Source organism: Dipteris shenzhenensis, chromosome 21, assembly GCF_047967505.1.
Source record: "Dipteris shenzhenensis isolate YYH24624 ecotype China chromosome 21, Dip_SZ_1.0, whole genome shotgun sequence".
Classification (NCBI taxonomy): domain Eukaryota; kingdom Viridiplantae; phylum Streptophyta; class Polypodiopsida; order Gleicheniales; family Dipteridaceae; genus Dipteris; species Dipteris shenzhenensis.
This window is the reverse complement of record NC_141616.1, coordinates 43,752,387-43,779,679: the sequence shown is the minus strand read 5'-3', so window position 1 is coordinate 43,779,679 and position 27,293 is coordinate 43,752,387. Positions and strand designations below refer to the sequence as shown.

Genomic DNA, 27,293 nt, shown 5'->3' with positions numbered 1-27,293 from the left:
TTTGCTCTAAAATGTGATTTCTAGGTTGTCTCTTGAAAAGTCAGCCATATCGCTTTTACATGTAGAAGTATGAATTTTATATTTTGAAGGTTTTGACAACCCAATGAACTGCAACAAGCTTCAATCACCTCACGGGCTCCAAAGGCTCTTGGCACTTGGACGACTCGAGCAATGTGCAACACAACAAGCCCAATACACGGTCTACTAGCAGTGGCGGCTCTAGCGAACTACAACGCTACAACCTCTAGCTAGCAACCTATAACAATCTCGACAATTCCAAGTGCCTCAATCTTCTCAACAGAGATGAGCAATCGGCGCATCTACAATACGTGATGAAATTTGCTGCATTGCAATGACCCAACCTCCAACGGAATCTACGCTTCAATGAGCTCTCCAAAACGTTGCTCCAACAACGAGCAGTCAAGGCCCATCCATGGTACAAGCACATATGACTCTACACACTGCTTGTGCCTCTCCAAACGCCTCAGCCAGTGACAGTAACAATCAGCTCTAACTATGTTGACTATAGTCTCCCACAGCCTCTCCAATTGCAAACAGCTCCAGCCACGGGCTAGCTCCAACCAGCACATACACAACCTGGCAGCCTCGCCAAAGACATCTAGTCAAAGCCTCTACAATGGCGGTACTTGTAGCCTCTCCAACGAAATAGGTGCCTCAATAGGCCAGTGCCTATGACGAAATAGCTCACCTCAATCACAACCGGACTGCTCCAATGCTTCAACCTGACAAAATCTTTGAAAGATTTTGGTACAGCATTCACGAACATGTGGTAGATAGCCACTCCACATGTGGCACCCCTTATCCAAACCTCACCTCCAACTTGGGTACATTAACCCTGGTTAGCAATAGGGGATAGGGTTGGTTGCGCTAACCCTGAGTCGGGTTAACACATTTGGTTAGAAATTTGACATGTGGCAGCCAATTGCCATGTCATCTCATCTACCACCTCAACAACTACCATGTTAGCAGCGTCCCGCACCTGCCACATCACAACAAGAGGGCTTATCTTGCCACGTCAACTTATCACCCACATGTCACCTTATCTACCATGTCATCATCTCATCATCAGTGACACGTCACTTTTGCCACATCATCTGCCATGTCATTTGGCCATGTCAACTGCCACATCATTTGCCTACATCAGTTGCTACCACATCATCTGACCACACAATCTGCCCATGTCATCTTCCACATCACTTGAGCCACATCATCTACCACATCATCATTTCCATGTCATCTACCATGTTAGAATTGTTATGTCAGCTATCACGTTAGCTTTGTTGACATCATCATTTGCCACATCATCAATGCTATGTGGCACATTGAACCTCTGTAGGCACACATAGTGCTCCACAGTCACTGCATGTGACCACTCCTGCCACCTCAGCACAGGGCTCCATTGGCACACCTCTTGCTAGGCACTATGCCACGTCATCATTGCATGTGACCCACAGTGACACATCATCATTGAGCACCATTTGCACTCCTTTTGCCCCTTTACCTAGATCAAGTTGTATCTCTTGATCCAGAAAGAATTTGAGGGTGCTCCAAGAAGGAAAGTCGCTCGTTTTTTTGTGCTCTATGCGATCATTACATCACACACACATTTTGGTGCAAGTTACACTCACATTTTAGCGTCGTCGACAAAACCAATTCCTTCACGCATATTCGCCTCTACATTGACGCATTTGACCCAGCACTTGAAAAGAACAAAAGAAAAGGAATTATTTGTTGTTCTTTCATCGATCAACGGTTGGTATAGATCTAGATCAGAGTAGAGTAGTATTTACTCGGAGTCAGTCCATATGCTCACATACGGTTTCACATAATTACATTACCTAAGACCTTACATTCATCAGTTCAGTGAGTAGACTTCAAAGAGTATAGAGGCATTGTAGATTGTTTCAGTGGGCAGATAGCATTTGATTTCACACACACATGCCACCATTGTAAAGCCTACATGGCTAATTCACATCATTGTGCACATCATTTAAGCCTTGTAAAGCCTCTTGGCTATTCTCGGCATCATTGCCACAAGCCTTGTAATACAGATCATATTTTATATATTGCAGTTCTATCTTCACCGATGGTTCAAAGATTTTGGCACAATCAGTGTATTTCCAGTTGATTCATACAAAGATTTTCACGACACTTTTGAGTACATTTCTTGCACCATGTCTATGACTAGCAACCTCAATCTGGAGGCATCTGCTAAGCTAGACAACTTCAATTACAGTACATGGAAATACCGAATGGAGACCATTCTTGTACTTTAGGAGAAATGGGAGTATATCGACGGGTCTACACCTAGACCATTGGATGATCCAGCCACTAGTAGCTCTACTCCACCTATTGTCATAGCACCAGCAATGGGATCTACAACTAGACAAATAGTTTTTGCACCAGTAGCACATCTTGCCATTGCCCGAGCTTAGGCAGAATGGGATAAGAAAGACAAGTATGACTATCATCTGATCAAGCAGAATGTGCAAGAATGAAAAGGTCATTCTAATGATCAGGAATTCACAATTTCAGACAAAAGCAGAGGCAGAGGCAGAGGTAGAGGTAGAGGTAGATCATACCAGAGAAGAGGTCATCATCAGCAACAAAATCAAAGTCAGCATCAACATGAGCATCAACATCATCCTCAGCAGCATCCTTAGCAGCAAAGAGGAAATCATTTCAACCGAGGAACATTTCAAGGACAAGGAAATGCATCCAGCAATGTGTCAAACATTTAGTGCAACTACTGTCACAAGTTTGGACACTATGAAAGAAATTGCCGCAAGAAGCAGTATGACCAAGGCAGTCAATCCGAGGGAATTTCCACGGCAGAGGAAATCATCGTGGTGGACATTCTAGTCACAGTCATTTTGCAAATGAACATGGAAATATGTTTCTTGTTGCAAGCGAGGAAATGCAGCAGATTAATACAGAGTGTACCTAGACACTAATTGCAATCCCAAAGAGAATTTCAGCTATCAAGTCGACCAAGTGGAACAGGATCCTTGGTATATCGACAGTGATGCATCATCTCACATGATAAATCACCAGGAATGGTTCACAGAAATGAAGCCATTAGAAGGACAGAAGAATGTCATCTACACAACAGACAATACTAGTTCAAGGGACAGGTGTTATCCCTATGAACAATTTTACTAGTATGAAAGAATTGGTGAAAGATGTGCTCTATGTTCTCAAGCTCAGCAAGAACCTCTTGTTAGTAGGTCAAATGATGGAACACAATTATCGAGTCATCTTCGATGGAGATGAATGCACTATTAGAGACAAATCCAAAAGGTGTGAGCTAGTAGCAAAAGGTGTCAAGGAAGGATGCTTATACAAAATTCTAGCTATAATACCAGATAGGCATGCCATGTCAGCTCAACCACAGTAGATGCCACTATTTGCAAAATGGCGCAAGATATATGGTCATGTCAATTTCAAGTACTTGTTAGATCTCAAGAATCAGAATATGGCAATTGGGATTCTGAAGCTATAGTTTCTTGGAAAAGTTTGCGAAGCATGCTGCTTCGGCAAACAAAAGCGAACCAACTTTGTTAGAAGTACCTCTCATGCATGAGGTATTCTTGATTTGATACATACAGATGTATGGGGTTATGCCCAGACCCGCAGCATCAATGGTTCACTTTACTACTTGACTTTCATCGATGACTATAGCAGATATTGTTGGGTCTAATTTTTGAAAGAGAAATCTGAAGTGTTTTTCAAATTTCAAGAATTCAAAGCCATGGTAGAAAACCAGACAGGCAGAAAGATCAAGCTCATGAGATCAGATAGAGGAGGTGAATACATGTCTTCAACATTCATCAACTTTTGCAAAAATAATGGCATTCAAAGACAATTCACATGTGCAGACACTCCTCAGCAGAATCAAGAGCTGAAAGGAAGAATGGGACTTTAGCAGATAGTGCTAGAGCAATGCTTAGTGAAAAGCATCTTCCGAAGAAGCAATAGCCACTACAAACTATTTGCTTAATCGGCTTCCTACCGAACTGATACATGGTATGACTCCTTATGAAGCATTCACTGGACACAAGCCACACATTGGACATCTCCGCATATTTGGTTGCATATCATATGCCCACATACATGATGATCATTCATAGGAAATTGGATGCAAAGTCACACAAATGCATCATGGTTGGCTACAATGAAGAAAACAAAGCATACAAGTTGGATGATCCATCAATCGCAAGGTCATTATCTCCAGAGATGTAATCTTTGATGAGGAATCAGAATGGAAATCCTCACCTACACAGGAGATAGAAGCATCGACTTCACAATCATCTACAGAATAGATTGATGAAGAAGAGTAAGAATTGCCAGCAACACCCCAAGTAGAGCCACAGTAGCTCAGATGGTCTACTAGGGAAAGCAGACCTCCAACCAGATTGACATATGCTCAGAGAGGCAAAGCAATTGAGGTGGAAACCACAAACTATGCTCTTATGACTACCATCATGGCTACAGAGGAGCCAGTGGACTTCGAAGACACAGTAGATAAGCCAGAATAGCGAACTGCTATGAATGAAGAAATGGATGCTTTGTATAAGAATAATACTTGGGAATTATGAGACCTTCTACCAAGAAAGAAGTGTTAGATATCAATGCTCCACTCTCGTGTAACTACGTGGGAACCAGCTAACTCTACTTGTAAGCCCCCCATATGAGGAGAAGGCATTTGAGTAGCTCGGTTATCCAGTAGGTCCTGGTTTGGACACCAGATGGGGGCCATGTATGGCCTGATGGATGGACAGCTTCAAATAGAGTTGGCACACTACCAACTAGGCTACATGCAAGTGCAGGAAGGCATCCCATGACTGACCGCACTGAGGGTAGATAGAGCATTTTCTAGGGCAGCCCAACTCTCGGGCTGCGGGGCCCATTTGGAGCCCCAAATGATCCCGGATGGCTTTGGGTCGAATGGGGACTATAGGTTAGTTGCTCTATTCTACACCACAGTTCTAACGTGTGGTCGGTGGTCTATTTCGGGACTGACCTCTAGTCGGCCATTTTGGGCTGACTGGGTCAGTCTCCCAATTGGGTCTAACTGAGTAAGACAGGTGGTTATATAAGAGCAAGCCCGTGAAGCCCATATTCATCACTAGCTACAGCAACCCTGATTCCTTAGCATCCAGCCTCGGTCCTCTACTGTTTCCAGCATGCCATTGAAGCTTCTCACACAGGAGTGCAAGGCTGGGAGGCAGCGCCATCTATTGTATCAGTTTTATAGTAATCAAATTTTGTATTCTCCATACTATCTGCTTTTCTCTCTTGCATATGAGATCCTGTTATCTATTGAGTACATACGTTGTATTGTTTTCTTACATGGTATCAAAGCTTGGGCTATAGCAAGAAGATTTGGTAGTGTGTTTCTGTTTGCGAGCAAATTGTGAGAGATGGCCCAGCCCGCAAGACTATGAATCCCACCATTCGACGAAAGTAGAAAGTTGGACGACACTAACTATCCACTTTGGAAGTTCAAGATGAAGACCCTCCTAAGCGCATACGAGCTTTGGGATACTGCTACTGGGATGGACGTGAAGCCAGTTGCAAGACTGCAGCCAATGCACGACAATAGATAGTACCAATTGTGGATCAGATTCTCGCATGGATAAGAAGAAATGCAGATGCATTGTGTTCTATTGTCTGTAGTGTAAGTGATTCTGTCATGGCGTTAATTCAACATGTCACCACAGCGGAGGAGGCATGGACAGTCTTGAAAAATCAGTACGAGACCATGAATCAAATGCGGATTCAGAATCTGGAGACTCAACTCACGAACGAGAAATTGTTTGAGTCTAAAACGGCAGAGAAGTTCATCACCATGGTGAAGAATCTGCGCGATCAGATGATTGCGATTGGCATCACCATCACCAGCGAGAATCTAGCACAAAGGTGCATACATATTCTCCCACCAAAGTACGACGGTCTCGTTACGGTGCTGAATATGCAGAACAAAAATTCACCCCTCAACTTTGAGGATTTCAATGCAATGCTTCTAGAGGAGGAGATGCATCAAAAGACGAGGACAGGAGAAGATTCGGCTTTCTCAGCTGGATCAAAGAAAGGTAAGGGTAAGGACTCTGGTAACCCATTTTCTTCTGATGATAAAAAGAGAAAGAAGAAGATCAAGTGTTTCTATTGCAACAAGGCAGGGCACAAGCAGAATGAGTGCCAGAAGAATATTGCAGATAAGAAGAATGGAGTAAAGAAAGAGTCCAGCAACAGCACACAGGCAGTACCAGTAGAGCTATTCATAGCAATTGAGGAGATTTGCACGGAGGCAATTCATGTACTTGCGGATGAACCTTGGATTATTGCCAGTGGTGCATCATGCCACATGACTAGTCGTGCATCATGCCACATGACTAGTCGGAAGGATTGCTATACCTCTCTACATCCGGTAGGGAATGACATCTTGGTAGCAGTCGGCAATGATGCAAAATGTCCAACAAAAGGAAAAGGTATGATTGCTCTTAAGTCAGATGGAGTTGTAAAACAGTTGTTCGATGTTCTTTATGTGCCAGATATCAAGAGGAACTTGTTGTCCGTTTTTGCGATCACAGATCAGGACCTCAAAGTTCACTTCAATAAAAATGGCACATAGATTTTGGATCTTCAAGGGAAGTTCATTGGTAAAGGTACACGGCGCAACTACTTCATGATGCTAATCGATGACTACAGTAAAAGGATATGGATATACTTCTTGAAGACTAAAGATGAGGCTTTTAGTAAGTTCAAAGAATGGCATGTAATGGTCAAGAAAGAAACGGGGAGGAAGGTGAAGAAGTTGAGATCAGACAGAGGTGGTGAGTTCACGAATTTGAAAGTTACTGCAAAAGTCACGGGATCAAGAGGCAAAAACCCCCGCCACATACATCATAGCAATATGGAGTAGCAGAGCGCAAGATGCGCGTCATCTACGAAATGGGCAAGAGTATGATGAAAGGGAAAGATTTCCCAAAGACTTTCTGGGCTGAAGCATGTAACACGGCAGTTTACATTCTGAATCGTAGCTACACGAAGGCTGTGAACAAGATGACTCCACTATAGGCCTTTTCTGGTAAGAAACCTTTAGCTACACATTTTAGAGTTTTTGGATGTGACTGTTTTGTGCATGTCCCTGATGCTAACAGGACCAAATGGGAACCGAAGAGTCGAAAGTGTATTTTCTTGGGCTACAGTGAAGAGGCGAAGGGTTATTGTCTCTATAATCCTATTACCAAGAAGGTAATAGTAAGTCGCGATGTGGTCTTCTCAAAACAGCCGCATCAATTGGAGGAAGATGCTTCCTTCCTAGACAACCAGGACCAGGATATCCATCCAGTACAACCACCAACAGCAGACCGAACTCCCCCAATGGTGCTTTGGAGGATTCAAGATAAAGAAGAGAAAGAAGAGCCTGTGGAACCACAACAACAATGGCCATTCCCAAAGTGGGTAAAGCAGCTTTTGAACGGCAGAGAACCTCTAGCCATTGAGGAGGAACATCTGAACACCACCGGTCCAAGAGATTAGAGGAGCAAAGAAGGGCGTAGGAACACTTGGTCAACTATGCTTTGATGACAGAGGTGATCCGTACTGAAGAACCGAAGTGTCTTGAAGAAGCACACGGTGATGATAGGTGGATGGAGGCTATGCAATCGGAGTATGGCTCCATAATGAAGAACAACACTTGGGACCTTGTGGATCGACCACGAAAATGCAAGTTAATTGGCACTAAGTGGGTGTACAAGACCAAGAAGTCAGACGGCATGTTGGATAAGTACAAGGCTCGGCTATTAGCAAAAGGATTCGCACAGGTACATGGTTTTGATTATCAAAATACTTTTGCTCCCACATCTCGACTAACCACAATTCGCAGTGTTTTGGTTTTAGCAGCACAGGAAAGTTGGCCCGTGTTTTAGATGGATGTAAAATCCGCCTTTCTAAATGGAGATCTCAAGGAGGAGGTATACGTGGAACGACCACTAGGTTTTGTGATCCCCGGTTCAGAAGGTAAAGTCTGTAAACTGAAGAAGGCACTTTACGGGCTGAAGTAGGCCCCATGAGCATGGTACCAGTAGATTGATGCCTACTTTCTACAAAACGGGTTCAGGAGGAGCCCATCTGATGCAAATTTGTATATCTATAGAGAAGGAGGCAAGTGTATGATCGTGGTCCTTCATGTGGATGACCTTGTCATAACAGGGAATCATGAAGAGATCTCGCAGACAAAGCATTTGCTAGGAAGAGAGTTTAAAATGACAGACCTCAGACTGACGCATTTCTGTTTGGGGATTGAAGTTTGGCAAGAGCCAAAACAGTCTTCATTTCACAGCTAAAGTATGCTATAGAGATACTACAGGCATTTGGCATGGCTGAGTGCAAGAAAGTTGGCACCCCTATGGAGGTTGACGTGAAGCTCTCAAACGAGGATTGATCACTACTGGTGGACAAAGCGAAGTACAAAAGGCTTGTGGGCAGTTTGATTTACTTGTGCAACACAAGGCCGGACATCAGTTTTGCGACTGGTGTACTAAGCAGGTTTTCCAATAAGCCCCGGGAGAACCATTGGAGGGCAGGGATGCGGGTGCTGAAATACATCAAAGGCACACTTGATTATGGCATCACCGAGATGTGGACAGCAGGAGATCAGTGACATGTTACTGTTTCTCACTTGGATCTGGAGCTATGTCATGGGTCAGCAAGAAGCAACCCATAGTTGCTCTTTCTTCTACTGAGGCTGAGTACAAATCAGCATGTTTTGCCTCTTGTGAGGCGGTGTGGTTGAGGAGGATCTTAGGGGACATGGGTGCAGTGTAGAACAAGCCTATGCAGTTATCATGTGACAATCAGAGTTGCATGGCAATTGCAAAGAACCCTGTGTTCCACGCTCGCACAAAACACATTGAGATTCAATATCACTTTGTACATGAGCTCATCATGGATGGAGAGGTCGACTTGTTGTACTGTCTAACGATATAAAATGCTTCGGACATCTTTACGAAGGCTCTTGGAAGAGACTTGCTGGAGAGGCATCTTCATGGACTTGGCATTGGGCCGAAAAAGTAGTTCACTTACGGGTGGACATTGAGGGGGGGTGTTAGATATCAATGCTCCACTCTCATATAACTACGCGGGAACCAGCTAACTGTACTTGTAAGCCCCCCATATGAGGAGAAGGCATTTGAGTAGCTCGGTTATCCGGTAGGTCTTGGTTTAGACATGAGATGGGGGCCATGTGTGGCCTGATGGATGGACGGCTTCAGATAGAGTTGGCACACTGCCAACTAGGCTACATGCAAGTGCAAGAAGGCATCCCATGACTGACCGCACTGAGGGTAGACGGAGCATTTCTCGGGGCAGCGCAATGTTGAGCTACGGGGCCATTTGGAGCCCCAAATGATCCCGTATTTCTCTGGGCCGAACGGGGACTATAGGTTAGTTGCTCTATTTTGCACCACAGTTCTAACATGTGGTCGGTGGCCTATTTGGGGACCGACCTCTAGTCGGCCGTTTTGGGTTGACTGGGTCAGTCTCCTAATTGGGTCTAACCGACTATGATTGGTGGCTATATAAGAGCAAGCTCGTGAAGCCCATATTCATCACTGGCTACAGCAACCCTGATTCCTTAAGTAGCATCTAGCCTCTGTCCTCTATTGTTTTCAGCACGCCATCGAAGCTTCTCACACAGGAGTGCACGGCTGGGAGGTAGCGCCATCTATTGTATCAATTTTATAGTAATCAAATTTTTGATTCTCCATACTATTTGCTTTTCTCTCTTGCATACGAGATCGTGTTATCTGTTGAGCACAGACGTTGTATTGTTTTCTTACAAGAAGGCCATAGCAAACAAATGGGTATACAAAGTGAAGTACAATCCAGATGGAAGTATTCAGAGATACAAAGCTAGACTAGTTGCAAAAGGATTTGCACAAGAATATGGTCAGGACTATGATGAAACTTATGCTCCGGTAGCAAAGCTGGATTCCATATGGTTCTTGATATCACTAGCGACACTCAACAAATGGAATGTGTATCATCTCGATGTCAAGAATGCATTTCTCAATGGTTATCTAGACGAGGAAGTCTACATGCAACAATCAGCAGGTTATGTTGAACTAGGAAAGGAGAATAAGGTTTGCCAAAAGTCTCTACGGCTTAAAGCAAGCACCCAAAAGTTGGTACAATAGAATCGACAAGTATTTTGCTGATCTGGGATACATGAAATCCAATGCAGATCATACTCTCTACTACAAAGTTCAAGGGGAAGACATTACTATTGCACTTTTGTACGTAGATGATCTGATTGTGATAGGAAGCAAGGATAGCTTCCATCAGAAAGCTGAAACAAGACTTATGTGCAGAGTTTGACATGAAAGATCTTGGACTTATGCACTATTGTCTTGGAATTGAGTCCTGGAGAGATTCAGATAGCATATTCATGAGTCAAATCAAGTATGTTGACAGTCTCCTGAGGAAGTTTCATATGGTAGATTGCAAGATTGCAGCCACCCCCATGGAACAGAGTTTGAAACTTACTAAAGATTCAAAAAAGCCTACAGTCAAGGACAAATACTACAGGCAGCTCATCGGATCTCTTATATATCTGACAATCACACGATCATATATTTGTTATGTAGTAAGCTCACTAGCACAGTCTCACTGGAATGCAGCCAAAAGAGTCTTGAGATACATTAGAGGTACAGGACAGTTTGGGATAAAATACAGAGGAAGTCATTTACGGTTGCATGGATACTGTGACAATGACTATGCCAGAGATCATGAGACTAGGAGATCGACACAAGGATATGCATTTTTCCTTGGTCAAGGTGTTATATCATGGTTGTTAAACAAACAACCAACTGTTTCTTTGTCTTCGACTGAAGAAGAATATAGAGCACTCACTACAGGTGCATGTGAGGCTATACTAGCTCATAAGTCTATTGTCAGATATAGATTACTTTGATAAGTCAAAGCCAACAACAATATACTGTGATAATCAATCGGCTCAAGCATTCGCTAAGAATCTAGTATATCACTCCAGGACAAAGCACATTGATGTCAGAGAACACTTCATCAGAGAAAGAGTGTTACTTGGTGACATCACACTGGAGCATTGTGATAGCAAAGAGAATGTTGCAGACATCTTTACCAAACCACTCGGTAAAGAGCTATTCGAGAAACACCGACTATTGACGCAGAGGAAGGACATTCCCATTAAAGGGGTGTGATGGAATGTAATGCGTAGTTCTTCTTCGATTCCCCAGAATCATCATCTTGAGGGAATGCTGAATTTCATAAACACGACTACTTCCATTTATAGACGTTGGGCTTGTTGACAATGACTGTGTAAATACTAGAGTCTGTCAGACTCTCTCTTACTCAAAAACCTCATATTTTCAAGGCAGAATGTCGTTGGGTTTCACAACTAAAACACTTCTGAGGATTCGTGGGATCGTCTCTACTTGGCACTGACTCGTTTTGTTCAGTATATATCTCATTACGCTTCAAGCAGAAGTCGTCCTGTTAAGCCTTGATCGCGCCTTTTGCAACATGCCTGCAGCTGTGCTGCCTCGCGCTCTCTATTTGCTAATGCTCCTCGTTTTCTTCTCAGGTAGCTTGTTTCTCTATGCATAGCTTGCAAGCATCTGTTTGTTGCCTTTGTCTTCCTGTGGAGCAGTAATAAACGTTAATTTGCTCTTCTTTCCTTGTGAACAGCTCCCTTACACCGGCAAGCTTACGGGAAATTGACCGGCGAGACTAGCTTGGAGGTCCTCACCGTTTCGGTTTTCTAATGCATCATAAGTGCCTGCTTTAAGCTGCTCCTTATCTTTTCGTCGCAGCCTCCTCTAAGACTCCGTTCTTAAACTTAGCTAGAATTTGTTTTGGCAGAGTCGCCTCGCAATCTTGAACAAGGACGCTACAATGAATCGTCGCTTACTGTAGACTCTAGGTAATCTTTCTTACGGCACATATCATGGCCATCCGGCTTGATGTGACGGAGCAAGAGTTGCATCTATCTGATTCTATCACATATTTGAAGAAAAAAACTAATGGTCCTATTCGATAAATTGCCAATCGAATAGGACTCCTATTCGATAAATTGCCTCCAGTTCATCAGGTCTCGACTTTTGGAACGACCGGGTGATTGACATTGGCTTTGACGTCTGTAGATCTTTGCCGAGCGAGGTGCCCCACATACGTATGCCCTGCACACGTGAACGTGACATGTTCTACATTTCCGAGTGGAATTGATGTAACGGTTTGTACATGCTGTGGCGCTTCAGACATTTGCATAAGTGGTGCTTCGGGATGTGTTCTGAATACTCCCAATGGCACTACTTCTTGTGGGTTCTAATCTCCCCACTTTTCAAATCTAGTTGATGATTTTGAGTAGTTGAATAATGTGATGTAAGTGTTTACACCAAATAATGTTCATCTCTTAAGGTATAGTCGTAGTCATATCTTCTCAAATATGTGGATTTAAAGGTATTTGTATTTAGGGCATTTTGAGACCATCGAGACTATCCACATTGAAATTCTAATCAAGTTACATAACACACTTACAATCTTGGCCTAAGAACCTACCAACCTCATAGAAAATCAACGATAAGAGGAGGGCCGAAACGTAACTAAGGTTTCCATCAATAAATTAGGCCAATACTTTGAAGGTGATGACACTAATGCAACTATCCCCATAACCTACCAGAAACAAAGGGTTGATGCCATCCTAGATGGGAGAGCAGGTGTAAGTGTCTGCACTAAAGAATGTTTCTCGAAACGTGGGGGAAACCTTCCCTCAAGCGAACCCATCTGATAGAGAAGCTAGCCAATGGTGGAACTAATGAACCCCTGGGAGTTCTCACCAGTATTACCATCAAGGTGTTTGGCTTCATGTACCCCATTCAATTTGTGGTTATGGACTTCTTCAAGCAGCCTAGATATGAAGTCATCCTAGGTAGGCCCTTCCTGCGAATGTCTGGACTCGTACATATTGGCACATGGACAACATCTATTTATGCCATGAGTAAATCATGCGGGTGGACTGCACACATACAAGACCCACCCACTGTAAGGACACCTTTTGCCACAGATTCGACACAACGGATAGGACAGCATCCCTAAAACTATTCCAAACTTCTGAGAGAGAGTGCAATAGGAAGGAGGCAGATGAGTTTTGGTATGCCCCTCTCCCTAAGCCGAAGTTCTCTCGAAATTGGATGCATATTCTAGCAAATATTGACATCTTAGAAAGAATAGGATTCCAAATAACAACCCCTAAGCAAGAAGAGTTGAATACGGTGGATAGGCCAGCCTTACCTAACCTACTGATCTAGCCTAACCAGCCCTAACTAGCCTATCCTCTCCAAGCAGGCACACCCACATAGAATCCCTCTCTCACTATGAGATGACATAGTTTAACACCCTCTCTGTAGCTCATGGTGAGCACAATAATATGAACAAGCAAGCCAATGAAGATGCAATCATGGACCATTTAGCAACACACTTATTGGATTCACCTTGGAGAGAGCACCAAATAGCCTATATCCTCAAACCATAAAGCCACCTCGAGCATCAAATAAGATGTCCTCAGCTGTGATTTCCCATGCCAGACTCATTGAGTACCTAGTGGGGTATAATGATATGTGGTACACACCATGACCCATATCCTCTGGTGAACACATCACATACGAGAACCTCGAATAACCAACTCTGGAACACACCATGTCCAAAGTCTCTGCAATGTCAAGAATGAACCCCGAACTCATCCGGTCCATATCTCCACACCTTGCTTTGCCTATGGTGATCATCAAGCTGGTACCCATGGGGATAGTTTGTCTTACTATTGGAAGGTTGGTGGTGTCTGGCAACCCTTGGCAACCACTGCTGCCTTAAAACCACCTGACTGAAGAATCCAACTCAGATTCTTGGTCCTTATCTTGGCCTTTGGACTAGCAATCTTTGGCCAAATGCCCTCTCTTCCCGCATTTGTATCACTTGCTCTGCTTTTCTTATGCATTGTTCAAAGTGCTTTACCTCCACCTAGAGTGCCACCTGGAGTGACTCTGAGCTTACCTTGGGAGATAAGAACTGATTCCTCCTCGAGTAGAAGGGAATATAGATAATCAAAGCGGGGATGACACATGGTGACTCAGTGCTTGGGAAACCATGTCGTACTCTAGAGGAAGCTTGGTGAGAATGAGTGCCTTTAGCTTACTTGTTGTGAGGCCAGCACCCATGAGATTGTATAGCTATCCTTGCAAAGTGATAGGGTCTAGACAGTTAGAAAAGCCTACTTTGTGATTGTCATGACCAAGACTAAATGTGCCTTTGAGTCCCGATCCTCCCAATCCTTGAGCTCCTCCTGAAAATCATCCTCTTGGGGAGTATTCCAGTGGATAGAGTTTTTGAGGTGTTCAAGCTTCCATTCATAGCCTTGAACAAGCTCGCACAAGCCGTTATGGATGAACCATATCTTCATGTTGAGCTTCCAATGGCCATAGTTTGAGCCATCAAGCATATCCTCCTTACTCCTATACGGGGTTCCCATGAAAACCTCAAGCAATCCACTAGGTGGAAAAGAAAAGAGAAGGGGTTTGGGGAATCGCACCCTTGCTACCTTCTTCAACAACTAACCCCTGGTATGGCTTCGAAATGCTGGCTCTCACCGGGGGCAGACAGTCATGGACTGCTAACAAAGTGCCATGGGTAGGCTGCTAAGTAGCCTTCAAGAGAGCTTTCCATCAAAGAGAGTGAAAGCCCTTGCTTCATCAAGGCATAAGCCCTTGCTCCATCAAGGCACAAGCCCTCTCTGTGAGGCACCTTCATCGCTTCTCAAGCTCATCTTGTAGAGCTCATTCCCTTCTCCGATTTGCATCAGAAAGCTCGTCATTATGAGCTATGAAGAGTGAGATAAGTGAGTTTCTCAGAGACTAAGGTTCAAACCTACAATTTCTAGTTTGCTTGAGAGAAAGAGAATTCCATCTTCTTTCTCAGTGAGAGTAACTTTTTCTGTGAGAGTTCTTAGATAGCCAAAAAAAAAAAAAGTTCTACTCCTAGTTCTATTCTCATGGAACATTAGCTTCCTACATGCCAGCTTTAATGAGTTCTAGACTACAGCGTTTTCAAGACTTAGGCCTGTAACACCTCCTTCAACAAGATAGTCTAAAACGACCTTCCAACACTCAAGTTAGGCAGCTCTTGATCATGACCTCCATGGCTTTCTAAGCCAGCCCTTCGACTCAACTAGGCCAAGGCAATCAAACTAGCATCTTGTCCTCCATGGACTCACAAAGCAAGCCCATGGGCTACTTACAATGTGTAGTAGCACCCAAGAAGCAATGAGCTTCATCATTGCTCCATCATCTACAAGGTACAGTGGAAGTAACCAAGGAGCAGCAGTAGTACCAAGTCCAGCAAAGAAGCCCGGCATCTCCATGTTTGACCTTTACGTGAGCTTCTAAGCTCCTGGCATACGCACATGTGCCTACGACCTTATCTACAACTCCTTAGTAGACCGCAGCTATAGTGAGATGATGACATCCTCTCTACAATGCACAAAAAGCAACCAGCAACCCCAACTAGCAACTCCTTCAAGGAGTAACGGAAGCTAAGTGACTCAGCAGGTAGCTCTCCTTTCGATGAATAGAGCATTCCTCAGCATGAGGATACCTATGTATTAGTGCGGTCCTGCCCCAGTGCAGTGGACATCATCAGGTTCAGCCATAGCGCAACCTGGGGAGACTTAGTGTTTCATCATGCACTTATGTGGCTATCATATACAGTCCATACTTGATGCACATCAGTGGTTGGATCTAGGATTTCAGATCGGTCCCTACATCAGCATTCGGCACCTCATATGCCTCAGGGACATCTTATGCATTCACAATTGTACTTCAAGCTTCTAGGCCTTTATACTGTTAGCTCCTTCTCGATGAGCCTACGATAGATGCAACATCCTATGTCGATGGATCTTTAGCCATGCACATATCAGGCCACCTTCAGCTCATGATAGTTGGGCATACAAGCTTGACAGGTTGTCATACCTTGTCATTTGTATGGGCCTCTTCATCAATAGAGTAGTGTATCACACGCACCTTCGGCCCTAGATTTTCAGCCCCTGGATCACTCTTTCCACACTGACTATGTGGTCTTCTTCGATCCCACATCATTCAACAGAGATTACATTACTGCAGCATACCTTGCACATTGTTGTCAGCTCTTTTGGGTTGGTGACACCCTCGTATGTCACAACCTACAAGATCACAGATCTACATCGCTACATTGACTAGCCTCACATCCGGATGCCTCTTCTTCAGAGTAGCTACATAGTCCATGGCAACTCATGACATAGTTAGCACACAACGATACACACAGTTGTTCACGCTGTCATCATTTGATCGACCAGTCTTTGATCCAGGTGGACTTGACTTCATGCATATTTCCTTCCTCTTCCTTTTGGCCTATCTTCTGGGTTTTATTCCCAAAGGTGAAGGATGACCCACAACTTAAGAGGGGGAAATGCACATTTATGTATAGGATTGTAAGTTGTACTCATTGTACATGCTTCCGCTACGTAGTCACTGTCCTCACATACGTACATACTACTCTGATTTCTTTTCAATTTTCTTTTTAGTTTTGGATGCTATCAAATGCACAAAAGGAAATCCACAAAAAGGTCTTGTACATGCACCCTCTACTTACCCAGTGCAATTTAAGAGGGGGTGTTAAAGATAGTGTAAATTGCACTATCCACATAGGGCATAGGGGCAAACCCTAGCCCTAACCCAAAGGGGTTCACATGTATATCTTCATGTTCATTGTCAATACATTTAGTGTACAGGTAGCTATATTGTGTGCACTCATCTCTCTCTCCCTCTCTCACTTCCGCTATCAAAAAAGAATTTATGTTTGTTTGCCTACCTATCGCCACTTATTAGGAGTGGAATTTTTCAAATGGTGTGACTAGGCTTCATGACGGTTGGTCAACACTTGAGGACATTGATGCATTGTTTAGTTGATTCAATGACACACTTTGGACAAATTCTATTTTACATTAACCGATTGTTGCAAACCTTTAAAGAATGTTAATTGATTCATCTTGCACTATTTCTCATATAAGAAGTTCTTGACTTCAAGTGGTTTGTTAAAGGGTACCTATGTGATGTAAAATGATAGTTGGTGGGTCACTCAACCATTACAATTTCATTCCTACCTCAATGTTTGGAATTCCAAAGTTCCAATATATTGTGCATCCAAATTTAGTTCAATGGTTTCCAATTTGTCATATAGAGAGATGGAAATCTAATGTAGATGGTAATACTATATGATCCTAATAAGATAACTAAAAGCTAATCCATTTCATGAATACTTAAATGACAAAGATTTAGTAGTGTCTGGATTTAGGAATCATGTGGAATATTGGAAGTCTTAGATGAACAAGGATAACAATGAAATAGAAGATACGTCATTTAAATCATGGATCTTTCAAATAATTAGTTATTGTGAAAAATGATCCCGAGGTGATCCCTTGCACGAAGAATTGTACTGTGAGACAATCTTGATCCATATATTTTGGCCAAAGGAGCCATTGGAAAGAATTGTACTATGAAGCAAGACAAATTCACTATCCATTTTGGTCAATAAGCCATTGCAAAGATAGTATATTGAATAATGGGAATGAGGAGAGGGACGATGTTGATGTCTATATATATTTTTATATATTGCAAAGACACTATATTGAATAATGGGAGTGAGGCAAGGGACGATGTTGATGTCTTGGTTCTTCATGACCTTGACAATCACTTGGTTAACCAACTTTTAATAACCCAAGAGGGGGATTTATGTTAGATATCAATGCTCCACTCTTGTGTAACTACAGGGGAACCAGCTAACTCTACTTGTAAGCCCCCCATATGAGGAGAAGGCATTTGAGTAGCTCGGTTATCCAGTAGGTCCTGCTTTGGACACCAGATGGGGGCTAGACGGCTTTAGATAGAGTTGGCACACTACCAACTAGGCTACATGCAAGTGGGAGAAGGCATCCCATGACTGACCACACTGAGGATAGACGGAGCAGTTCTCGAGGCAGCCCACTCTCGGGTTCCGGGGCCTGTTTGGAGCCCCGGATGATCCCAAATGGCTCTGGGCCAAATGGCAACCATAGGTTAGTTGCTCTATTTTGCGCCATGGTTCTAATGTGTGGTCGGTGGCCTATTTCGAGACCAACCTCTAGTCGGCCGTTTTAGGCGGACTGGGTCGATCTCCCAATTGGGTCTAACCGACTACGACTGGTGGCTATATAAGAGCAAGCCCGTGAAGCCCATATTCATCACTGGCTATAGCAATCCTAGTTCCTTAGCATCCAGCCTCCGTCCTCTACTATTTCTAGCATGCCATCGAAGCTTCTCACACAGGAGCGCACGGCTAGGAGGCAGCGCCATCTATTGTATCAGTTTTACACTAATCAAATTTTTGATTCTCCATACTATCTACTTTTCTCTCTTGCATACGAGATCCTGTTATCTGTTGAGCACAGACGTTGTATTGTTTTCTTACATGGTATCAGAGCTTGGGCTCTAGCAAGAAGATTTGGTAGTGTGTTTTTGTTTGCGAGCAAATTGTGAGAGATGGCCTAGCCCGCAAGACTACGAATCCCACCGTTCGGTGAAAGCGGAAAGTTGGACGGCACTAACTATCCACTCTAGAAGTTCAAGATGAAGACCATCCTAAGCACATATGAGCTTTGGGATACTGCTACTGGGATGGATGTGAAGCCAGTTGCGAGACTGCAGCCAATGCACGACAATAGATAGTACCAACTGCGGATCAGATTCTCGCATGGACAAGAAGAAATGCAGATGCGCTGTGTTCTATTGTTTGCAGTGTAAGTGATTCTGTCATGGCGTTAATTCAACATGTCACCACAGCGGAGGAGGCATGAACGGTCTTGAAAAATTAGTATGAGACCATGAATCAGACGCGGATTCAGAATTTGAAGAGTCAACTCGTGAACGAGAAATTGTTTGAGTTTGAAACGGCAGAGAATTCATCACCAGGGTGAAGAATCTACGCGATCCAATGACTGCGATTGGCATCACCATCACTAGCGAGAATCTAGCACGAAGGTGCATACAGATTCTCCCACCAAAGTATGACGGTCTTGTTATGGCGGTGAATACGCAGAATAGAAATCCACCCCTCAACTTTGAGGATTTTAGTGCTATGCTTCTGGAGGAGGAGATGCGTCAAAAGATGAGCATTGGAGAAGATTCGGCTTTCTCAGTTGGATTAAAGAAAGGTAAGGGTAAGGACTCTAGTAACCCATCTTCTTCTGATGATAAAAAGAGAAAGAAGAAGATCAAGTGCTTCTATTGCAACAAGGCAGGGCACAAGCAGAATGAATGCCAAAAGGAGTTTGCAGATGAGAAGAACGGAGTAAAGAAAGAGTCCAGCAACAACGCGCAAGCTGTACCAATAGAGCTGTTTGTAGCAATTGAGGAGATTTGCACGGAGGCAGTTCATGTACTTGCGGCGGATGAACCTTGGATTATTGAAAGTGGTGCATCGCACCACATGACCAGTCATAAGGATTGGTATACCTCTCTACATCCGGTAGGGAATGACATCCTGGTAGTAGTCGGCAATGATGCAAAATGTCCAGCAAAAGGAAAAGGTGTGATTGCTCCTAAGTCAGATGGAGTTGTAAAATAGTTGTCCGATGTTATTTATGTGCCAGATATCAAGAGGAACTTGTCCGTTTCTGCGATCACGGATCGGGACCTCAAAGTTCAATTTGATAAGAATGGCACATAGATTTTGGATCTTCAAGGGAAGGTCATTGGTAAAGGTACACGGTGCAACAACATCTACGAACTCTCAACTTTTAGGCTCGAGCCGATGTGAGCAACACTAAGCTGTGGCATGAGAGGTTTGGTCATCTAAACCTTAGTCCTTTAAAGGAGATGCATAAAAGTGGAATGATTGTAGACCTACCAGAAATTACAGGTCTGCCCGATGTATGTGAAGCTTGCATGATGGGCAAGCAGCATCGGCAGCCCTTTCCTAAAGAGGCCAGCAAGGCAAAGGCTGCTCTAGAGCTCGTTCACACGGACCTCTGCGGAAAGATGGAGACAAAATCTTTGGGTGGTTCCTACTACTTCATGACGCTGATCGACGACTACAGTAGAAGGATATGGATATACTTCCAGAAGACAAAAGATGAGGCTTTTAGTAAGTTCAAAGAATGGCATGTAATCGTCGAGAAAGAAACGGGGAGGAAGGTGAAAAAGTTGAGATCAGACAGAGGTGGAGAGTTCACATTAAGTGAATTCGAAAGTTACTGCGAAAGTCACGGGATTAAGAGGTAGAAACCCCCGCCACATACATCATAGCAAAATGAAGTACCAGAGCGCAAGATGCGCATCATTTGTGGAATGGGCAGGAGTATGATGAAAGGGAAAGATTTGCCAAAGACTTTTTGGGCTGAAGCATGTAACACGGCAGTTTACATTCTGAATCATAGCTACACGAAGGCTGTGAATGGGATGACTCCACTACAAGCCTTTTCTGGTAAGAAACCTTCAGCTGCACATTTTAGAGTTTTTGGATGTGACTGTTTTGTGCATGTCCCTGATGCTAACAGGACCAAATGGGAACCGAAGAGCCGAAAGTGTATTTTCTTGGGCTACAGTGAAGAGGCGAAGGGTTACTGTCTCTATAATCCTGTTACCAAGAAGGTAATAGTAAGTCGCGATGTGGTCTTCTCAGAACAGCCGCATCAATTGGAGGAAGATGCTTCCTTCCTAGAAAACCAGGACCAGGATATCCATCTAGTACAACCACCAACAGCAGACTAAACTCCCCCAACGGTGCTTGAGAGGATTCAAGATAAAGAAGAGGAAGAAGAGCCTGCAGAACCACAATGGAAACGGCCATTCCCGAAGTGGGTAAACCAGCTTTTGGACGGCAGAGAACCTCCATCCATTGAGGAAAAATCATCCGAACATCGCCAGTCCAAGAGATTAGAGGAGCAAAGAAGGGAGCAGGAACACTTGGTCAACTAGGCTTTGATGATAGAGGTGATCTGCCGTGCTGAAGAACCCAAGTGTCTTGAGGAGGCAGAGGGTGATGATAGGTGGATGGAGGCTATGTAGTCGGAGTATGGTTCCATAATGAAGAACAACACTTGGGACCTTGTGGATCGACCACCAAAATGCAAGGTAATCGGCACAAAGTGGGTGTATAAGACCAAGTACAATTCAGACGGCACATTGGATAAGTACAAGGCTCAGCTCGTGGCAAAAGGATTCACACAGGTACATGGTTTTGATTATCAGGATACTTTTGCTCCCACATCTTGACTAACCACAATTCGCAGTGTTGTGGTTTTAGCAGCACAGGAAAGTTGGCCCGTGTTTCATATGGATGTAAAATCCACCTTTCTGAATGGAGATCTCAAGGAGGAGGTATACGTGGAACAACCACCAAGTTTTGTGATCCCCGATTCAAAAGTTAAAGTCTGTAAACTAAACAAGGCACTTTACGGGCTGAAACAAGCCCCACAAGCATGGTACCAACGGATTGATGCCTACTTTCTACACAACGGGTTCAGGAGGAGCCCATGTGATGCAAATTTGTATATCTACAGGGAAGGAGGCAGGTATATAATCGTGGTCCTTTATGTGGATGACCTTGTCATAACAGGGAACCATGAAGAGAAGATCTCGTAGACAAAGCAATTGCTAGGAAGAGAGTTTAAAATGACAGACCTTAGACTGATGCATTTCTATTTGGGGATTGAAGTTTGGCAAGAGCCAAAACAGATCTTCATCTCACAGCTGAAGTATGTTGGAGAGATACTGAAGGCATTTGGCATGGCTGAGTGCAAAACAGTTGGCACCCCTATGGAGGTTGATGTGAAGCTCTCAAATGAGGATTCATCACCACTGGTGGACGAAGCAAAGTATAGAAGGCTTGTGGTCAGTTTGATTTACTTGTGCAACACGCGACCGGACATCAGTTTTGCAACTGGTGTACTAAGTAGGTTTTCCAATAAGCCCCGGGAGAACCATTGGAGGGCAGGGATGCAAGTGCTGAAATACATCAAAGGCACACTTGATTATGGCATCACCTATACCAAGGGCAACATCTTGACCGTATTTTGTGACTCGGATTGGGCAGGAGATGTGGACAGCAAGAGATCAGGGACAGGTTACTATTTCTCACTAGGATCTGGAGTTGTGTCATGGGTTGGCAAGAAGCAACCCACAGGGAAAGACATTCTCACCACACATTGAGCCTCCCTAGTAGTAGCTACAAACAAATGAGATGCCAAAGGGAAGATACCTTCTCAGTACACACTTAAACTATCAAAAGTTCATGTTTCCAAGGACTTGAGATGCAAAAAGCATACTACAACCTACCATGGTTGTGTGAACACACTGTCTTGAGGTGTGCACCCAACCCTATATATATGGGTTCAAGGGGTGTACTTTTTAAACAGAAAGGAGAAAGGATTCCCCACATTCGTAGAAAGAAAATTGCCTCATACATTCCCACTTTGGAATTAAAGAGAATGTCCATTATGTTCTATTCCTAAGAATCACAAATACAAATGCAAATAAAAATGTAATGCATCTCACCATGTATTTAGTGCTTAAATTATGAAAAATGTAATGTATATAATGCTTAAATCTTAAAAAACTCAATGATCAATTGCACCCTTGGGGAGCGAAGAAGAGCCAATTGGATTAAACGTGCCAACGTGGAACAAGTGCTAACGTCCATATAGAAATGCAAACTCAGGTACCTCCTATTATTGTAAGACTTTGAAATTGAAATGCCCGCCTAGATATAAATATGCAAAAATGTGGACACATGTCATCATAGGAAAAGGTAAGCCAAGGGCACTCGAAAGGAGGACAAGTGTAATGGCTTGCTTTAGGGGAGACTCTCCATGTGTCACCGTGCAGCTCGCAAAGTGTATTGGATTTACACGCTTTGCTTTGACTCTACGTATGTTTCTTCATATATGAGGATCCTTTGTAGCATTTCTCCATCATAGCTTTCAGCACTCTTTGTATCGACGCTTCTGCAAATTTCGACCCCTTTGTTTGAGATTTTGACCCCCATCTCTTAGCAGCTCTCATCTCTCTTGCCATGGCCACCGCTACCTTCATCGATGTACTTTTGGCTATCCTCCTTCCGCCCCTCGGCGTCTTCCTTCGATACGGGTGCGGGGTAAGCAGCTCCCTCTCTACTTTACTCAATTCATTCTTCGCAATTGGTTGCATTCCTTGTCAGCGTCTTTGAGTTGTTACTTCAATATTCGCGTTCTTGAGAGGCTGGCAAGCATCCACCATGCTCCCACGCTTCACATACATTTGCATTAAATCGTTTGTCTTGGCCATTGTAGGCTTATTTACATGTTTCTCATTCGACAGTAACCCAAATCAAACAGAAAGATAAATACTCCTAACGGAAGTTTAGAAGAATAGCACTTCTTTCATTCCACAAGCTTGCTCTTTGTAATATGTGAATCTCTTCTCTTCCCTGCGTGGCTCGATGGACTGAGTTTTATTTCGCCATGTGCAGGCGGAATTCTGGATATGTCTGCTTTTGACCATCTTGGGCTATATCCCCGGTATTATCTATGCCCTGTATGTGCTGGTGGGCTAGAGATCCAGGCAATCACAAACATGTGTAATTGTAAAGACATGTAGAATTGGCGATTTGCCTATTTTATAACAATACAAGAAATTTTACTGGGACGAATTCACAGAGATTCGAGATCGTTATTCACATGTACAGTGGCAGGTTTGACATTCAAGGTCTTCTCCAAGGACTTTCCCTGAACTACGAGATAACCGCCCAGGGTTCTGCTTTATTATTTGTGTTCAAGATAGATCTGCTGTTTGTAAATTAAACTTAATATCATCAACATTTTATTCATTGTCTCTTAATGTAATGGCATGATATGTTTTCTACGAAAGAGGATAGGACGTTTGTGCGCCGCGTTCTAGAAACGATCACATGGGCAACTTGTCATTGGAAAGATAGTTAAGATGCATCTTTTTTTACGTTTTCCACAAGCAGAACGAGAGTTAGTGGGCAACGATGCTCGTTTTCAAAAATGGAGGAGGATGTCCGCCTTACTCTTAGAACGTGTTTTAATACTTCGTGCCCCGCCTTTAATGTTACAACTTGTTTCAGCACTTATATTAGCCTCGACTTTGACTGTTTGAACTCCAGATTTATAAGCTCGACGTGTGCACTCGAGGAATTCCATTTTCAGATTCTGTTGTTACAATACACGAGTAGCATGTAGAGCCGCTCCGCTAGGTCTCAAGGTGGGATCGAAAAATGTCTTTGATTTCAAGATCTCCTTCGCCACAAGCGCCGCTTCGTTTGGCTCTATGCTTAGGTTTACGCAATAATTTAGCTAGGTGGGCAATGATTCTCCTCATCTCCCTCATGATTGATGTTTTGCTAGCCTCAAGATTGTGGCATTTTTTGGCTCACCTTCAATTTCATTTAGCGGTCGTTCGCAATAGTGGAAGAGAAAAAGTAATTGATTTTTGTCACAATCATCCTTTCCCATGAGGATTTGCTGCCTCTATTCCCTTCATTATATAGATAAATACAAATATAAATGTGTGTGTGTGTGGGTGGGGGGGCGGACATACACACACAGACAAAAACTCCATGGTAGTTATATTCTCTAGAGATTTCAAATTTCTATATAGCTCCAAAAAATCTTTTAAAAAACTCTTTTTGCCTCCCAAAAATCCTCTCCTCTTGATGCGAAACTCTCCTTGGCTTGAGACATGAAACTCCCCTTTCCCAGGTTCAAAGTAAGAAAAAATATAAGATAAAAAACTCAGGTGGTGACATAAAAATACTAAATGGTTTTCAATTTGTGATCGATTGTTGCCACAATCATCCTTTCCCATGAGGATTTGTTGCTTGTCTTCCAACTCTCTCCCTTTACGTTCAGGATGATTGTTGCTACAAGCATCCTTTCCCATGAGGATTTGTTGCTTGGTCTTCCAACTCTCGCCCCCCTTCATAAGGGAAGGGGTGCCACATGGCACTGACCTTTGCGTGTGACCTCACTAATCAGGAATATAGAGATAGAGATATAGCAAAGAGATGATTTTCTATTGGTAAGTGTTGCCCTTTATCTTCATGAGACAGGCTATAAGGAGGGGTGCCACATGGCATTGTCCTTTCAGTGCAACCTCACAAATAAGGAATGTAGAGATTGGTAGGTATTATTGTTTAGCCTTTCTAGCATTAAGGTATGGGCTTTTGTACTAAAGTGTAAACACACTTTCTACTCGCATGGAAATGTTGTGGAGCAAAAGACATGACAACATGAAACACACCATGTGCTTCTAGCTACTTGAAGGTGTAAGGTTTGCTCTCCAATAAACACACACCCCATGTGCTTCTAGCTACTTGAAGGTGTAAGGTTTGTTCTTCAATAAACACAAAATGAAAAAATATAACCAAATAAATATCTTATATATAATATAATCTCTCTCTCTCTCTCTCTCTCTCTCTCTCTCTCTCTCTCTCTCTCTCTCTCTCTCCATGTGTTAATGTGCCACTCATGTGCCATGTAGCATCCTCGATCATGGAAATGATGTGGAGGAAAGACCTGACAACATGAAACACATACCATGTGCTTCTAGCCTCTTCAAGGTGTAAGGTTTTCTCTCCAATAAACACAAAACAAAAAAATATAAACAAATAAATACCTTATATAATATAAAATCTCTCTCTCTCTCTCTCTCTCTCTCTCTCCATGTGCTAATGTGCCACTCATGTGCCATGTGGAATCCTTTATCACCATCTGATATGTGCTGCTCGTTGACTTGCCACGACTATGTCATTTGTTTGCACTAGTCTGTACAGTCTTTCGCAATCAACAAGTGCTGTGCCACTTTAATGGGTTCAAGAGAGAATTTGTGGGCTCAATCTTCAAGTGATGCCCTATTCATATAGTTGTTAGACTTTAGGTCTCAAAAAATGCCAGTCTTTTACTGTCACTAACATGATAATAAAAGCACTATACCTAACATAAAAGTGCTATTCAATATATTCATTAGCCTTTAGTTTCCAAAATGCACCGATATCTAACTATCATTAACACGATAATAATAGAACTACATCTGACACTTGACGGATCTTTGTAGTTCTTCCCCTCTACCCTAAAGGAGCAGGCGTAGCTCTCTACATAGCAAAGCTAAAATATCCCCATGGGGAATGATATGCTCGCAACTGCTTAGGCTGGCAAACACAATGGCATTTGAGATACTGCTCTCGGTTTGTGCTCAAAGCTGGAGAACACCCTTACCCATCTAGGCTATCCTTGCCACCCGAGTCTTGATGGAGCTTATGCTATGTCTAGGGACATGATTAATTCATTTCTACTTTTCCCCTCCAAAAAAGACTATAGAATGGTAGGGTTGAAATTGTGCTCCTTAAAGTGATGTCCCCTAAGCATACTCCTCTTGTCTTCCAAGGTATTTGGACCTTCTAAAATGTTTTCACAACGTCTTGTCTCTTGATGATGAAGTCCAGTATGAAGCCTAAGAACAAACGATAGAGTTTTTAGCTTCTGTCTATGATAACTATGTGGTGCACGCTCTTCTACTTCTTCAACTATTGTTTCCAGCTCTAAGCCAATGAGCTGGTCTGGTCTTTTGCATCAAACTCTGCCATATGTTAGACTCCTTGCGGGTTAGTGTGAAGATGAAAATTGGCCATGGTGAAAGTCGGATGGGGGCTGTAATGATTACTGGCGAGGAGAAACTGTGGGAGTGGAGTGGGAGTGGTTGGCCTTAGCTGGTGAGAATGTCCCCCGCCCTTCCACCTGCTTTTCCCTCTGATTGCGCTGAGCATTGATTTGATGGTGCACTGAGCATTGAGTCCGTGATTTGCTCGCCTAATTTGCTACTTTGCCTCAATGAAGTCCACTCTTCCCTCACAATGCCATGTGGATCAATGCCATATGCCACAGCTTCATCTCTCTAGCACATGGCACCACAACAGTTCTCTCTTCACTTTGCCTTCTACCGCCACATGGAGCTCTCCTTGAGTGAGAGAGTGGAGAGAGAGAGCTCGAGTAAGTGAGAGAGAGAGAGAGTAAGTGAGAGAGTGAGAAAGAGAGTGAGAGAGAGAGTGAGAGAGAGAGTGAGAGAGAGAGAGAGGGTGAGGGGTGAGGGTGAGGAGGGTGAGGGTGAGGTGAGAGA

The 27,293-nt window shown here is 43.4% G+C and overlaps 1 protein-coding gene and 1 long non-coding RNA gene across 3 annotated transcripts; both read left to right on the top strand.

Annotated features, from left to right (window-relative positions):
- The first annotated feature begins 11,514 nt into the window (after positions 1-11,514).
- LOC147888901 (uncharacterized) lies at positions 11,515-12,409 on the top strand. 2 transcript variants are annotated; one of them, XR_015542985.1, is made up of 4 exons: positions 11,515-11,647; positions 11,752-11,804; positions 11,926-11,986; positions 12,207-12,409. It is a non-coding gene; the product is annotated as an uncharacterized LOC147888901 (long non-coding RNA). The 2 variants fall into 2 exon arrangements; XR_015542986.1 differs by having other exon boundaries at positions 12,120-12,409.
- A 10,681-nt stretch (positions 12,410-23,090) lies between these two features.
- On the top strand, positions 23,091-23,985 carry LOC147888900 (hydrophobic protein RCI2A-like). Its single transcript, XM_087392504.1, has 2 exons — positions 23,091-23,274; positions 23,629-23,985. The coding sequence occupies exons 1-2, from the start codon at positions 23,194-23,196 to the stop codon at positions 23,710-23,712; spliced, it is 165 nt and encodes a 54-aa protein (XP_087248630.1). The 5' UTR covers positions 23,091-23,193; the 3' UTR covers positions 23,713-23,985.
- Positions 23,986-27,293: the final 3,308 nt, after the last annotated feature.